This window comes from Eretmochelys imbricata, chromosome 4, assembly GCF_965152235.1.
Source record: "Eretmochelys imbricata isolate rEreImb1 chromosome 4, rEreImb1.hap1, whole genome shotgun sequence".
NCBI classification, from domain to species: Eukaryota; Metazoa; Chordata; order Testudines; family Cheloniidae; genus Eretmochelys; species Eretmochelys imbricata.
The window spans coordinates 19,503,643-19,516,765 of NC_135575.1; the positions used below are offsets into that span (position 1 = coordinate 19,503,643).

The 13,123-nt window shown below is 42.2% G+C and overlaps 1 protein-coding gene across 1 annotated transcript in view; it reads left to right on the forward strand.

The window, feature by feature from the left end:
- Nucleotides 1-13,123, forward strand: part of CFAP299 (cilia and flagella associated protein 299) — a 377,565-nt gene that overhangs the window by 327,370 nt on the left and 37,072 nt on the right. Inside the window, exon 4 of the mRNA XM_077814940.1 lies at nucleotides 4,970-5,112. Within this exon, the coding sequence (XP_077671066.1) occupies nucleotides 4,970-5,112 (143 nt within the window). The remainder of the gene's footprint in view (nucleotides 1-4,969; nucleotides 5,113-13,123) is intronic.

Here is a 13,123-nt window from a genome sequence, read left to right on the forward strand (position 1 = left end):
CAAAATTAAAAAGTGATAGAACATCCTAAGAAAATTCAAGCACATTCATAGTTTTATGAATGAAAGCTTTATAGGTGGTTAGAAATGAATCACAAGAAGAAAAATGAAAAATAATGCTGACAGATGAGATAGGATCAAAAGCTTTTAGTTTTCAGTGGGAATCCTTTGTACCTTTATTACAGGAAATTTTTGTTTTAAATATTTTGATTGGGTGTTTGAAGTTCAAAAGAAGTTTTGAGGACATTAATAGGAACAGTTATTGACTTTACTGTAGATCTGTATTGATTTATAGTTGATTATATGTGAACACCTATTTAAGGAAATTAATTTGATAATCAGAAGAGAGTTGAAAGATGTCCTTTATGTTTTATACTGCAGATAGTACATGCATTTTGCCAACTTTTTTCTTTTATTATTGGACTATCCCATGTAATTCAAATTATTTAAACTGTAACTTCGGAATTTTTAAAGAGATGATGAATCAATTGTTCAGATATTTATGACAAGCTTCTAGTCTTTTATCTAATCACAGCTGCAGTGTACTGTAGTTGCACTTGTTGTCAATTAAAAAGAAACATTTTTTTCTGATTTAGCATAACATTCAGCTCAATTATGCATCTCACAAGGTTGAGTATGCTGGGGATGGGAGAAGTCACATTATGCTGAAGTAGCTGGAGGTATCCACCTATTGAAAGGTTCTTCTGGATCTACCGATTAGAGATGCTTATGGTACAAAAGATGCAAAGTGTGGTAACACAACCCTTTATGGAAACTGAGTGTGAATGTGGTAGTAAAGGAAAAGTATTGTAAGAATAACCCAATGTTTTGCCAAAGACACCATTACATTAGTTTAGTGATGTTAAAATAAAGAATCTTTGTTATAAGAGTTCGATATGATTTCGATATGCCATTTTTCATAGATGTGCATTTTTCATGGATGTACAAAAAAAAGAAACCCACTCAGATCTCAGCTGGGTAAAAAAACAGACATAGTCTAATGGATACTTGTGTGTCTCTGCTATCTGATAACCTTTAGGAACCAGGAGGCAAGAACTATCAATCATAGAATCATAGAATATCAGGGTTGGAAGGGACCCCTGAAGGTCATCTAGTCCAACCCCCTGCTCGAAGCAGGACCAATTCCCAGTTAAATCATCCCAGCCAGGGCTTTGTCAAGCCTGACCTTAAAAACCTCCAAGGAAGGAGATTCTACCACCTCCCTAGGTAACGCATTCCAGTGTTTCACCACCCTCTTAGTGAAAAAGTTTTTCCTAATATCCAATCTAAACCTCCCCCACTGCAACTTGAGACCATTACTCCTCGTTCTGTCATCTGCTACCATTGAGAACAGTCTAGAGCCATCCTCTTTGGAACCCCCTTTCAGGTAGTTGAAAGCAGCTATCAAATCCCCCCTCATTCTTCTCTTCTGCAGGCTAAACAATCCCAGCTCCCTCAGCCTCTCCTCATAAGTCATGTGTTCTAGACCCCTAATCATTTTTGTTGCCCTTCGCTGGACTCTCTCCAATTTACCCACATCCTTCTTGTAGTGTGGGGCCCAAAACTGGACACAGTACTCCAGATGAGGCCTCACCAATGTCGAATAGAGGAGAACGATCACGTCCCTCGATCTGCTCGCTATGCCCCTACTTATACATCCCAAAATGCCATTGGCCTTCTTGGCAACAAGGGCACACTGCTGACTCATATCCAGCTTCTCGTCCACTGTCACCCCTAGGTCCTTTTCCGCAGAACTGCTGCCTAGCCATTCGGTCCCTAGTCTGTAGCAGTGCATTGGATTCTTCCATCCTAAGTGCAGGACCCTGCACTTATCCTTATTGAACCTCATCAGATTTCTTTTGGCCCAATCCTCCAATTTGTCTAGGTCCTTCTGTATCCTATCCCTCCCCTCCAGCGTATCTACCACTCCTCCCAGTTTAGTATCATCCGCAAATTTGCTGAGAGTGCAATCCACACCATCCTCCAGATCATTTATGAAGATATTGAACAAAACCGGCCCCAGGACCGACCCTTGGGGCACTCCACTTGATACCGGCTGCCAACTAGACATGGAGCCATTGATCACTACCCGTTGAGCCCGACAATCTAGCCAGCTTTCTACCCACCTTATAATGCATTCATCCAGCCCATACTTCCTTAACTTGCTGACAAGAATACTGTGGGAGACCGTGTCAAAAGCTTTGCTAAAGTCAAGAAACAATACATCCACTGCTTTCCCTTCATCCACAGAACCAGTAATCTCATCATAAAAGGCGATTAGATTAGTCAGGCATGACCTTCCCTTGGTGAATCCATGCTGGCTGTTCCTGATCACTTTCCTCTCATGCAAGTGCTTCAGGATTGATTCTTTGAGGACCTGCTCCATGATTTTTCCAGGGACTGAGGTGAGGCTGACTGGCCTGTAGTTCCCTGGATCCTCCTTCCTCCCTTTTTTAAAGATTGGCACTACATTAGCCTTTTTCCAGTCATCTGGGACTTCCCCCGTTCGCCACGAGTTTTCAAAGATAATGGCCAATGGCTCTGCAATCACAGCCGCCAAGTCCTTCAGCACTCTTGGATGCAACTCGTCCAGCCCCATGGACTTGTGCACGTCCAGCTTTTCTAAATAGTCCCTAACCACTTCTTTCTCCACAGAGGGCTGGCCATCTCTTCCCCATTTTGTGATGCCCAGTGCAGCAGTCTGGGAGCTGACCTTGTTAGTGAAAACAGAGGCAAAAAAAGCATTGAGTACATTAGCTTTTTCCACATCCTCTGTCACTAGGTTGCCTCCCTCATTCAGTAAGGGGCCCACACTTTCCTTGGCTTTCTTCTTGTTGCCAACATATCTGAAAAAACCCTTCTTTTTACTCTTGACATCTCTCGCTAGCTGCAGCTCCAGGTGCGATTTGGCCCTCCTGATTTCATTCCTACATGCCCGAGCAATATTTTTATACTTTTCCCTGGTCATATGTCCAACCTTCCACTTCTTGTAAGCTTCTTTTTTATGTTTAAGATCCGCTAGGATTTCACCATTAAGCCAAGCTGGTCGCCTGCCATATTTACTATTCTTTCGACTCATTGGGATGGCTCATTCTATAGCTCATCCAAGCTATAGAAGCCCCAGTCCACTCCTGTCCTGCCAATTCTTCTTTTGCATTGTGGAAGTGTTGAGAGTTGCCTCGGTCCTCCTGCCCGCCCCCCCCCCCCCACCTTGCAAGGAAGAAAAACCAAGGGACATTAGTCTACCATACTTGTCTCAGGCCCCTGACACTGGCATCCCAATGAGTAATCCCTCTAAGCCATCAGGAGTGGATTCCCTTAAAGGCCCAGGATTGTCACCAGATATAGAGGTCTATCCACTGGCCCATTGCCACACTGACTTCACTATTGGAATGTGTAGGATCAAAAACAGAATTGGTGGACTTACCATACAGGGGCCTAAAGCTTTTTTGGGAGGATCAAGACAAAATGGTTAGGAACATTCTGAATCCCAGAAAGATCCTTTTTCCTCAGTCCATGTGACTCACCCTCTTTGCTAGTGACTTTCTCCTCCACCTTATCCTGCAGTTCCTACTGGAAGGGTTTCTGACAATCATTCTCCTTTCATAAGCAGTCCTTTCATTTTCAGATGCTTTGTGGTTTCTTCTTCTCTTCCCAAAAGAGATTTCCCTCCAGGCTCCTTTTTCTGTTCTATCTGACTCCTGTCTAACCCTGACTCCAAGTAACTCTATTGGATTCTCACTGACCCAGCTTCCCCCATTCATTCTATTGGGACAAAAATGATAAGTCACAAGAAGAAAAATGAAAACCAGCGCTGAGAGGTAATAGGGGTTCAGAAACCTTTGATTGTGAGGGGGGAGGCTTTAATGTGCCCCTACTAATTGGATTTGTTCTGTATGGTAGAGTCACAGTTCAGCTGCTCAAGCTCCTAGTTGCACTCTAGGTAAGGCTTTCTCTGAAGATTATGGCTTAGTATAATAACTAAGCACAATGATTACTGAGTAGGACAGGAGGAGAGGGGGATGTCCAGTAAGCAACGTATGACTTGTAAATTTGAATTTCCCAGGGCTACCACGTGGATTATTACACAGATTTTACTCTGGTTTCTTTAACAATAACAATTTTTGTTCTGGTAGTCGCTAACAGTGGACTGGACCTTATCTTGGGTGGCTGACAGTTTTTTCCTCCTACTTCCTGATAATTGGAGCCATAACATTGAATCTAATGGTAGAATAGAAGAAGAGAGGACTATGACAAACAGGATTACCAATAAATAACCCTTCTGTGTGGATTTAACTTGGCTATGAATGTTGAGTTGAATATATGTTGCCTTTTAATGTACAGAGATGTCCAAACCATAGATCCAACACACATATGCTACTTAATATTTCAGATGCTATTCTGGATCCAAACTTTTATTTTGGACCTTGTCTGTGTACTGGGTGAGATCAGAATCCTAGATCTGAACACCCCAAACTATAGAGAAGTTCAGATCTGGATGAGCTATGATCCATTTCTATTTCAATTTTAGTTATCACTCTGTTTTAGTGATTGGCATGCTATATTCTCTTTAATTAATTTTATTTAATTCGGGAAGTTTCTCTTTGGAGTTATGTATTATGCATTATACAATATGGTGCAGAGTTTCAAAAGGACTCTTCTCTCATTTAGACATCAAAATACCTAGCCAGATTTTAAAAAGAGCTCAGCACATTTGAGCACTTTTGAAAATCTGGTCATAAGTGTCTGATTTGGAGATGCTGAATGCTGAGTACTTTTACAAATCTAGTCTGCATTTAGGTGCCTAAATGGAAGCTGAGCTCTTTTGAAAATCTGGCCCCAATAATGGCCAAAATAAATCAGGCCAAAATAAAAAGGGAACAAATTGTAAAAGTCAGTGGTGCAGATGAAAATTCATTTTACTAATGTATTTTTTGTATTTCTTATTTGTGGAGTTCTCTGTTTTTTCCAGTCCATAATCTTCATTCGTGACCGAAATTCTCGTGGTCAGGAGGTGTCCGCCTACATTGACTATGCACACAGGCTGAAGGTTGATGAATTTGAGATTTATTTTAATGGAAAGAAAAAGCTTTTTCCAAGACGCACTGATCTGAGGTATTTTTCTGTATTTTCTTTTCACTTATTTGAATTTTTGAAATGTACGTGTAGTTGAATATAGTTAAATAAGAAAATAATTTTTATAAGTGTTTTTCATTGAAAAATAAACATCGGGGTCAAAATCTGTCCTCAGTTATACAAAAATAGATCTAGATCTAGATCTTATTTGGAATGGAGTTACTCTGATTTTATTCTTGTTTCTGCCAAGAGCAAAATTTTGCATGAATAATGCAAATTGAACATTGAAAAAAAACCTAAGCGCTGATGGAATTTTCTGTTCATAACTACTCACTTAGGGTGAGTATTTTCAAAAGCGCTCAGTATTGATCTAACTTTAGTCCCGTGGACTAACCAAGGATATTGTGGAGCTGCTATACTTTCTTTAGGTTGTATGACTGGATCTTTTAGCTTTCACTTGCCTGAGGAGTCTGTAAATAGTATTTGTATATAAAGCTACATGTGCAAACTCATAGGAAGCTGATATGCTGGAAAACTTTGTACCTAGCATAGTAAGTGAACTCCACATGGTCCCTGCCCTCACCAACTCTCATTGGCCTGAGTGGCTGTTCTCAGCAGCATGGTTCACCCTGAATACTTGTCTCATATGTAAGTCTTTTGATGGCTAATATGAAACTGGTCACTAGTATCAAAGATTGTGAATAACTTTTTTGTTTAAAAATCTATTTTCTTCAAAACTACCCAAATACTGCCCAAATACTAATAAATACACAATTAAGTGTGAGTCAGGGAGTTTGAAAATGTTTCCATTTGTGAATGAGGGTGGGTCAAATAAATCGTGGACATGGTATCATTGTGTGTGTTTGTATAATGCCTTACACAAGGGACCTCTGATCCTCATTGGGGCATGTGATGATGTCTAGCGCAATGGAGCCATGATATTCATTGCCCCAGCAATAATAACAAATAAATATTAGTGTTGGTAGTTTTGGGCAGAAATGGTGGAAATTTCACAGTGGGTCAAGTTTTGTGAAGTTATCATGAGAATCTTATTTTTGAGCCATGAAAACTTCATTTCATTTTGTGAAAAATTAGGAATTGTGAATGACTAATTGGTGGTGGTTATTGGATCTGTGTAGGTAAGTGTAGTGATCTGTGGATTTCTTGTATATAGTTGGCTGCTAGGTTCCATTATTGAAACCGATTGTGGTGTTGAGGAAGTTGATGCTGGTCTAGAGAGAGTTTTATGGATGGGTGGTTGTTGCTGAAGTTGTGGTAGAAATCTATGACAGAGTTTAAATAGTCTATCCTGAGGATCAAAATATCAATAGTGTATCTCAGGTTTATCATTGGTTTTGTGATGCATTTTTCCAGAAATTCTTCCTTGATGTGGGCCATGAAAAGGTCGGCATATTGGATAGACATCCTAGCATCCATGGCAGTTTCCATGGACAAAATGTTTGTTGTTTAAATGTAAATTTATTATGGGTCAGGGTGAAACGGATGAGTCGGACAATGTGTAACCATAATGTTATATAAGAATCTAGACTCCTAAAATGAACACACATTGAACACAAGATGTACTGCCCATAAATGAAGAAGCTTCTGCAGTTTTGCCATCTTCAGTGGGTTCATTTTCCTTTTTTTTTTCTTGAATGCAAACAGCTCTCTGGAAACAGCACAACCTCCTATACTGTGATGATCTGGAAATAATGATATATAAAAAATGGCCAGTGTCGGTAAACTTTCCTTGTATTCATTTACTTGGCACTAGATGTCAGTACTGAGGCATTCAAATAGAAGTGCAGTTCTCTTGCATTACACGAGATGGCAGTAAACGTGCCCATTTTCACCCACTTACACCATGAGAATGTGTGTATCTGTTGCTAAATACTGCTGTAAAATATAATGGGCAGTACATTGTCTACACTGTATAGTGAGATTTATTGATTGATTTATTCATAAGTTTCTTAAATCATCCCTATGGTGGGCACTCATTCCTGCGTCCAACAATTCTAATTAGTCCTGTTTGTTTTGTATTGCAGTGCACAGTGTCTTATTTAGCACTTCAATCCCTTGCTCTCTTTTCATGCCGTGGACTTGAGCAGCTGAAGGACAGGACAGGAAGTAATGACTTAAATTGCATTAAGGGAGATTTGGGTTAGATATTGGGAGGAACTTCCTTACTGTAAGGAAGCTGGGCACTGGAGCAGATTGCCTGGGGAGGTTGTGAAGTCTCCGTCTCTGAAGCTTTTGGAGAACAGGCTGGACAGGCGCTTGTCAGGGATAGTCTGGATGATGCTTGATCCTGCCTCAGTGCAGGGTGTTGGACTGGCTGGCCTAGCAGGGCCCCTTCCAGTTCTACATTTCTATGATTCTATAAGGCAGTTCATGAACAACTAGACTACCATAGTACCCTACAGTACAACACATTGATTTCTATAATGCAATTTCTTCCTGTTTAACTCTGGTTTCATTAGCTGTGCATGCTATGTCATTATTAGAGATAAAACCACACAAAACTCTGTATCTGAGCCACCCACCTGAACTTGGGAGAAATTCAGCGTCAGTGCATGATAACCCCAATGTGATAACTTATTTAATCAGATTTGCTGTGAAGTTCTTGCCACATTACTTATCAGGCCCAAGAAGAAACCTCTAATTCCAGGATATGTAGCATGATGCCAAGGTGTTAGCTGCATCATAGTACAGTGCTTCTTTAAACCCTAAGCCATTTATCATGTAGCTTATGGGCCTTTGTATTTGTCATGCAGAACTTCTTATCTAAGATTAAGTTTAGAAGTGTGAGCAACAAGGGTGATGTCATGGTGGGAGTCTGCTATAGACCACCGGACCAGGGGGATGAGGTAGACGAGGCTTTCTTCCGGCAACTCACAGAAGTTACTAGATCGCAGGCCCTGTTTCTCATGGGAGACTTCAATCACCCTGATATCTGCTGGGAGAGCAATACAGCGGTGCACAGACAATCCAGGAAGTTTTTGGAAAGTGTAGGGGACAATTTCCTGGTGCAAGTGCTGGAGGAACCAACTAGGGGCAGAGCTCTTCTTGACCTGCTGCTCACAAACCGGGAAGAATTAGTAGGGGAAGCTAAAGTGGATGGGAACCTAGGAGTCAGTGACCATGAGAGGGTCGAGTTCAGGATCCTGACAGGGAAGAAAGGAGAGCAGCAGAATACGGACCCTGGACTTCAGAAAAGCAGACTTTGACTCCCTCAGGGAACTGATGGGCAGGATCCCCTGAGAGAATAACATGAGGGGGAAAGGAGTCCAGGAGAGCTGGCTGTATTTTAAAGAATCCTTATTGAGGTTACAGGGACAAACCATCCTGATGTGTAGAAAGAATAGTAAATATGGCAGGCGACCAGCTTGGCTTAACAGTGAAATCCTTGCTGATCTTAAACACAAAAAAGAAGTTTACAAGAAGTGGAAGATTGGACAAATGACCAGGGCAGACTACAAAAATATTGCTTGGGCATGCAGGAGTGAAATCAGGAAGGCCAAATCACACCTGGAGTTGCAGCTAGCAAGAGATGTTAAGAGTAACAAGAAGGGTTTCTTCAGGTATGTTAGCAACAAGAAGAAAGTCAAGGAAAGTGTGGGCCCCTTACTGAGTGAGGGAGGCAACCTAGTGACAGAGGATGTGGAAAAAGCTAATGTACTCAATGCTTTTTTTGCCTCTGTCTTCACGAACAAGGTCAGCTCCCAGACTACTGCACTGGGCAGCACAGCATAGGGAGGAGGTGACCAGCTCTCTGTGGAGAAAGAAGTGGTTCGGGACTATTTAGAAAAGCTGGACAAGCACAAGTCCATGGGGCCGGATGCGCTGCATCCGAGAGTGCTAAAGGAGTGCACCCTTGTTGCCAAGAAGGCCAATGGCATTTTGGGGTGTATAAGTAGGGGCATTGCCAGCAGATCGAGGGACGTGATCGTTCCCCTCTATTTGACATTGGTGAGGCCTCATCTGGAGTACTGTGTCCAGTTTTGGGCTCCACACTACAAGAAGGATGTGGAGAAATTGGAGAGAGTCCAGCGAAGGGCAACAAAAATGATTAGGGGTCTGGAACACATGACTTATGAGGAGAGGCTGAGGGAACTGGGATTGTTTAGTCTACGGAAGAGAAGAATGAGGGGGGATTTGATAGCTGCTTTAACTACCTGAAAGGTGGATCCAAAGAGGATGGATCTAGACTATTCTCAGTGATAGCAGATGACAGGACAAGGAGTAATGGTCTCAAGTTGCAGTGGGGGAGATTTAGGTTGGATATTAGGAAAAACTTTTTCACTAGGAGGGTGGTGAAACACTGGAATGCGTTACCTAGGGAGGTGGTGGAATCCCCTTCCTTAGAAGTTTTTAAAGTCAGGCTTGACAAAGCCCTGACTGGGATGATTTAGTTGGGATTGGTCCTGCTCTGGGCAGGGGGTTGGACTAGATGACCTCCAGAGGTCCCTTCCAACTCTGATATTCTATGATTCTATGATTCTATGTGATTGTAGAGCCAGTGGCCATTATCTTTGAAAGCTCATGGCGATCAGGGGAAGTCCCGGACGACTGGAAAAAGGCTAATGTAGTGCCCATCTTTAAAAAAGGGAGGAAGGAGGATCCTGGGAACTACAGGCCAGTCAGCCTCACCTCAGTCCCTGGAAAAATCATGGAGCAGGTCCTCAAGGAATCAATTCTGAAGCACTGAGAGGAGAGGAAAGTGATCAGAAACAGTCAGCATGGATTCACCAAGGGCAAGTCATGCCTGACTAATCTAATTGCCTTCTATGATGAGATAACTGGCTCTGTGGATGAGGGGAAAGTGGTGGACGTGTTGTTCTTTGACTTTAGCAAAGCTTTTGACACGGTCTCCCACAGTATTCAGCAAGTTAAAGAAGTATGGGCTGGATGAATGGACTATAAGGTGGATAGAAAGTTGGCTAGATTGTGGGGCTCAACGGGTAGTGATCAATGGCTCCATGTCTAGTTGGCAGCCGGTATCAAGTGGAGTGCCCAAAGGGTCGGTCCTGGGGCCAGTTTTGTTCAATATCTTCATAAATGATCTGGAGGATGGTGTGGATTGCACCCTCAGCAAGTTTGCAGATGACACTAAACTGGGAGGAGAGGTAGATACGCTGGAGGGTAGGGATAGGATACAGAGGGCCCTAGACAAATTAGAGGATTGGGCCAAAAGAAATCTGATGAGGTTCAACAAGGACAAGTGCAGAGTCCTGCACTTAGGACAGAAGAATCCCATGCACCGCTACAGACTAGGGACCAAATGGCTCGGCAGCAGTTCTACAGAAAAGGACCTGGGGTTTTTGTGGACGAGAAGCTGGATATGAGTCAACAGTGTGCCCTTGTTGCCAAAAAGGCCAATGACATTTTGGGATGTATATGTAGGGGCATTGCCAGCAGATTGAGTGATGTGATCGTTCCCGTCTATTCGACACTGGTGAGGCCTCATCTGGAGTACTGTGTCCAGTTTTGGGCCCCACACTACAAGAAGGATGTGGAAAAATTGGAAAACATCCAGCGGAGGGCAACAAAAATGGTTAGGGGACTCGAACACATGACTTATGAGGAGAGGCTGAGGGAACTGGGATTGTTTAGTCTACGGAAGAGAAGAATGAGGGGGGATTTGATAGCTGCTTTCAACTACCTGAAAGGGGGTTCCAAAGAGGATGGCTCTAGACTGTTCTCGGTGGTAGCTGATGACAGAACAAGGAGTAATGGTCTCAAGTTGCAGTGGGGGAGATTTAGGTTGGATATTAGGAAAAACTTTTTCACTGGGAGGGTGGTGAAACACTGGAATGCGTTACCTATGGAGGTGGTGGAATCTCCTTCCTTAGATATTTTTAAGGTCAGGCTTGACAAAGCCCTAGCTGGGATGATTTAGTTGGGGATTGGTCCTGCTTTGAGCAGGGGGTTGGACTAGATGACCTCCTGAGGTCCCTTCCAACCCTGATATTCTATGATATTCTATGATTCTATGATTCTAAGTATGTATGCTCTGAGTGATATGATTTCAGATGGCCATGTCTCCTCTTGCGAGGGTCTGTTGGAAAGTCGCTGTCCACTTCAAGTGCAGGGAAGAAAAACTTGATTCCCTCTGGCCAGTGTTTGAGCAGTGTGCAAGATTTAAATCATGTAAACTAGTGAGTTCATTTGAATCAGTTGTCCTCAGTGAACTATTCTGGATATAAATTAACAAGAACAATATTCCCCTTAGAAATGTGAACAAAGGAGATCTCAAAGTGCACAGAACTATACGCTCACACACGAAGAGACGCCATACCTGATTCACAGGACACACTGAAGTCAGGGCATGTTAGTGTTGACACAATGAAGCTCTGATGCATTCCATATACACAGGTTCTTACCATACCAATCACGTGAGAGAGATTCATCCAAAAAACGGCTTCTCCCAAAGAAAGCGGGAGGCATTTAGTGAGCATGCTGAGGACTCTGGGTATATCATTTGTGTCCCAGGTATTTCACTTAGGAGAAGCCAGAGCCCGCAAGCCAGGTGATCTAGGGATGTTGCTGCTGGGCCATTATTTTGATCTGGAGAATCTGAAGACTGAGTCTTACATTTACACTCAAAAGAGAAACATGGAATTTAACTGAAGAAGCTACTTTTCATTAGGAAAGCCAGCACATATGGAGCAATACGCGGCAGTATTGGAGCAGACAGGGCCCTCAGCAGACTACACATGAATCAAAGTAGCTGAAAGAGGAAAAGAATGAGGGGGGGGGGGGAAATCTGGCCCTGTAGCCACTATAATGCACCAGCACCACCATGTCATAGAAAAAAACCCCACAACCATTTCCATCCATCCCAGAGCTATACTCCTTCATCAGCAAACAGATTCCATTTTAATACGGACTAGAAATGCTTTGAATCACCAGGGCAGTGGGTTTTAAATACCCAGTCCTACAAACTTCACACATGCAAACACTCATTTGGCCAATTCATCTTTTCTATGACCCAACTAGTTTACATTAAATTACACGAGGGAAGAATTTAGCCCATAGACTTCAATGGGAGTTTTGTGTCAGGATCAAGAACTATTTCTAATTATACAATTAATACTAGGTACAGATATCTGAGGATGTGTAAACTATAATTATACAGTCTACATGCCAGAACATCTCTAGACATATATATTACATACAGTATTACAAACAGAAGCTGGGCATTTTGCAAATCTAGCTCACTGGATCTTGGTTTTGAAGCTGGGGAGTGCAATGGTTTGTGGTGTTTCCAAGCTGAAGATGATGACAGGGCTTAGAACAAAAGGTGCAGTTATGTAGCAACGAAGTATGATGGTTTCCAGTGATGGCAGTTTTTTGTCATTGAAGTTAGAGCTTCAAATGCTCAGCACTTCTGAAAACCAGACTGCTTTCTTTGGTGCTAAATTGGATTTAGGTGCCTAATTTTAAGAACCCAAGTTTCAAAAATTGGGCCTAATTAATACTCACAGTACTCTTGTGATATGATCACCTCATTTTATAAAGTATAGCATGAACATCCTGGCCTTGACTTTCACAAAGTCAGAGCCTGTGGTCCACTTGAATTGTTTGCCCACTTGGCATACACAGTTTCCACAACCATGCGCGCGCACAGCTATTTGCACATAACAAATAGATAACAAAAGTGAATTCACAAAGGTGTGTAGACTTCAGCGTTTTGAAAATCTGGCCTTCTATTGGTGGAGAGTATGTGTAATGTGTAAATAAAATATATTTATCACAGAGTAGTTTACCAAAAAATCAAAACAGTATTATGTAGAAGTTTAATTTAAATGTATCATGTTTGTCAGTGAGGTAAATCTTAAACTGTTTCTCTTTGGCGCTCAGTATCATTTTCACATCCTGTGGACCTTCTGGCATTGGTTGTCTCGTACAACTCCTTAGAAGGAAGACCTTGGGATTTTTGCATACCTTTAAACAATTCTGGTGTCTATGGTTAAGAGTGTGGTGTTTCAATATCCTGTACCCACCCTTTCCACTTCCTCTCTTCACCACTTTTGGTGGTAAATAGAAC